The sequence below is a fragment of the Austrofundulus limnaeus genome, unplaced genomic scaffold (genome assembly GCF_001266775.1).
Source record: "Austrofundulus limnaeus strain Quisiro unplaced genomic scaffold, Austrofundulus_limnaeus-1.0 Scaffold318, whole genome shotgun sequence".
In the NCBI taxonomy this organism is placed as follows: Eukaryota; Metazoa; Chordata; class Actinopteri; order Cyprinodontiformes; family Rivulidae; genus Austrofundulus; species Austrofundulus limnaeus.
Window position 1 is genome coordinate 202,524 of NW_013952720.1, and position 3,770 is coordinate 206,293.

Sequence of the window (3,770 nt, forward strand, 5' to 3'; positions counted from 1 at the left end):
GTGGGCTGGAGGCCGATGCCCCGGCTGGTTCCTCTGGGGGTCCGAGGAAACTCCCCCAGCTGACTGAGGGTCTTCAGCGGYGGGCCTGCAGAGCCGCAGTTTTCTCCTGTCGGTTTGTTTCCTAACAAACAATCAGAACCAGAGTTTCAGCTGCTGTCGTATTTATTTAGATTTCCACAAGTTCAAACCCAGAGAAGCTTTTAGTTTGTGCAGCCGAGGAAACTACAGCGCAGTAAAATMCCTGAGAACAGAAGAGACTTTATAAGACCAGGACCCTGAACCTCCTGAACCAGGACCCTGAACCAGGATCCTGAACTGGTCCTGAAACGTGACGTTTGTTCATTTCTGTGTTGTTTCAGCTGCAAACTTTGTTTCTAAACTTCTAAGATGAACATTGTCTGAATGCTTCGAAATGAAACTTTAATATCAATAAAAGATTTTTTTTATTAACATCTGCTTTTAGATTGGATCTCAAATGAAAACTAAAATAAAGTTTTGTTTTTTCTTTACTTGTGGTGCAAACTGACAGGAAAAGCTGCTTTTATTTTCTTAAAAAACTAATATCTGAAATATTGAAGAGAGTTAAGGTTATTTTAGTGATCAAACAGAACAACGACCTGAGAGCTGCTGCCCATCAGTCTGAGAAGGTCAAAGGTCATTTAGAGGTTCTACAGAGAAAGATTATTTCCTCCTAGCTAGTGTTGTTGTACTTGAGACCGGTCTCAAGACCACTTTTTGTTGGTCTTGTCTCAGACATTAAGGACTCAGAATTTTATTTCCAGACCACAACTGTGGAAATATCACTAAATATCCAGATTATTGTCCAGTTTATTAGTTAACATTCTTGCTTTCATTGGATTTAAAATGTAGCTATGATTCAAATCCAAACCTGACTCTTTGGTATTTGTGTATTTTTGTTACGATGTCACCCATCCCCTCCGTCCCTCGCAGGCAGCACTCCAGGAAAGTGAACCGTGGTTCTCTGGCAGTGGTAGAAGATGTCTGCAAAATATGAAGTAAAACAATTTGGCTACATAAACTATGTGTTTGTAAAACAACAACCAGGAGAAAGCATGAAGCAATTTGTAAATTCTGCAGAGTTAATGTTAACGTTAATCTGTCTCTGTAGCAAAACTCTTTCCTCTGCCTCACACAAACATTTTGTCATTATTAGCTCTAYATACTAGGTTAGCTACATTTGYACAGMAYACTCCATCTTTTAGGACACTAGTTTTTTTTCTTCCTGGTCATTTTGTCCAGGCCCTAAAAGTCTTGGTCTTGACTTGGTCTCGGGTTAGGTGATCTCGACTACAACATTACTCCCATCAGATTGACTTCGACGTCAGAGTGGGAAACATTTTTCAGATCCAAAGTGACTCACATCAGAACGAAGAGATTCTAGGTCTCAAACTGGAGGAGCTCCAGCAGGTCCCAGGAAGAACTGCAGAGACCTCAGTTCATAAGAACCTCTGGTACAGGTGGAGCAACGCTGAGTCTTCTGAGCGTTCTGTTAAAATTATGCAGAGCAGTGTTGTATAAAGTACCATAAAGTGATACTTGAGTAAAAGTACAAGTATCATCATAAAATTACTTTGGTAAAAGGTAGCGTCTCTAAGAATATTACTTGAGTAAAAGTCTTAAAGTATCTGATTTATTTTGTACTTAAGTGTCAAAAGTAAATTTCTGACATAAAATGTACTTAAGTGTTAAAGGTAAAAGTACTGAGTAAAAATGAGAGGTTAGTTTTTCCAAATATTTTTTTAAAGGCGTGCAGCTGTGATGGATTGTGTACAAACTAATATGTAAATGGTAAATATTTATACTTCTCCTCCAACCACAAATTCAAAAGCACAGTTTATCGGGATAGTTTTTTTTTTTTTACAATGACGAGCCAGAATTAAATACGAGTAACAACTTTTTTTTAAAGCAAGAAGTAGAAGTAAAAAGTTGGCTGRAAAAAATTGACTCAAGTACAGATTGCCAAAATTTTTACTTACCGGTAAGTACAGTAATTGTACTTTACAACTCTGATACATAGTAATTGTGTATATCCATAGGGACTTAATAAACTTTAATTATATATTAAATACATCTAGAAAACACAACAAATGAAAGGGGGATATATATTTAGGATAAATTTAAATTTGTGGATAATACTATTAATGTTTCATACAAGTCTTAACATTTCAGAAATTTCAGATATAATTTTAATTCAATTAAAAATGTTAAAGATGGGATGTTTGTAAGACTCTTTAATTTAAAAAAAAGCCAAACAAAAGATTAGATCAGGATACACAGTTCGAGTTTTTGTTCTTCAAAATACTCCAAATGTTACAATTCTTATAAATAAATTTTGGTTTGATTCATCTTTCCAAGTTATTCCAAAATAATTTGGTTTTGTTGCATTCATATRAATCATTGTTTCCATATAGTTTATTACAAAATGAGCATTTATTAGCAGACCTAATAAAAAGCAGCAACGACTTATATTTTAGTCTTACTTTGAAAGGAAAGGAAGTGAATGTGTTTTCATTTGCTGTCTTATTTTGAAAAAGTMAGACCGGAAGTGTGGTTGTTGGTGTCACGTGCGGTCTTGACGCCGGTGGAGAATCCCTTTAGCTCCTCTCCGCTGCTTTGCTTTATTTTTGCTGCCGTGGAGAAACAAGCTAATATGTGGAGCAGCGGGGAAYTGGGTCAACCCGTTCGGAACCAGGTCCAGGCCAGCTGAACGGCCCGGCTCGACTCGGTCGGTAAACAACATGACAGCACCGGAGGAGGTGATTTATGGTTGATCGTCGGGTCCTCGCGGCGTGTCGGACTGAGCTGCAGCCGCCGACGGACGCGGCTAGCCGGCGGCGGCTAACGGAGCGATGTCCTCGGACGGAACCGGAACCATCCGGAGCCGCATCAAGAACCTGCTGCGCTCCCCGTCCATTAAACTCAGGAGGAGCGGAACCCCGCGGAACAAACACGACCTCAGCAAAAAGGTGCGCATGCACGCGCGTCACGCACGCGCACGCACACACACACACACACACACACACACAGCATAACGGTAACCATGTTTCTGAGGTCCTGCTGGGTCAGTTTTTACTATATTTACACGTTTTACACGAATATTTAAAATATCACATTAGTAAATTATTTTACAATGATTGTTTTTATTAATAACATTAATATTACATGGTTATTACATGTTCTCAGGACCAACACTTGTTTTTAATTTATGTGTATCTGTGAGGTCCTTCAAACACAAAACACGTTTAACAAAACAGTTATTTTTATATTTATTAGTTGTAAATTAAATTAGGTGAATATCCTCAGATTTGTTTTTTTGCACACACTGTTTTGTTTTTCTATTCTCATGGGGACTTCGTATGGACCCCTGGGGTCCCCCTAACCCTATTCTAAACTAAGTTCACACACAAACCCCCCCCCCCTCCAACCCAAAACAACTTTTGGACTCCTGGGTTCTGGGCCCTATAAGGAGCAGTCGGTCCCTACAAGGTAGCAAACACAAAAGCACACACAGATATATGGGAAGCCTGCTGCCACATTTGTAAGGAACATGCATTTGTGGGGTGAGCAGTAGACGATGAGCCTCTGGTGCTGCCACTCAGCTGCAGCTATAAGATTTATTGGGCCTCATTCAAGAACCGTTGGTACGAACAGATTTGTTCTTAAGTTGTGTGTACCAGTGATTTTAACTGATCGTTCACCTGTTTTCTCGTATTCTAAGATTATTTTCAGATACGAACAAAATTCACAAG

The 3,770-nt window shown here is 39.1% G+C and overlaps 1 protein-coding gene across 1 annotated transcript in view; it reads left to right on the forward strand.

Moving 5' to 3' along the window:
- Positions 1-2,568: 2,568 nt before the first annotated feature.
- mapkbp1 (mitogen-activated protein kinase binding protein 1) overlaps positions 2,569-3,770 on the forward strand; it is a gene marked incomplete in the record, with an annotated part of 30,345 nt that continues 29,143 nt past the window's right edge. Inside the window, 1 exon segment of the mRNA XM_014022124.1 lies at positions 2,569-2,987. Within this exon segment, the coding sequence (XP_013877578.1) occupies positions 2,871-2,987 (117 nt within the window).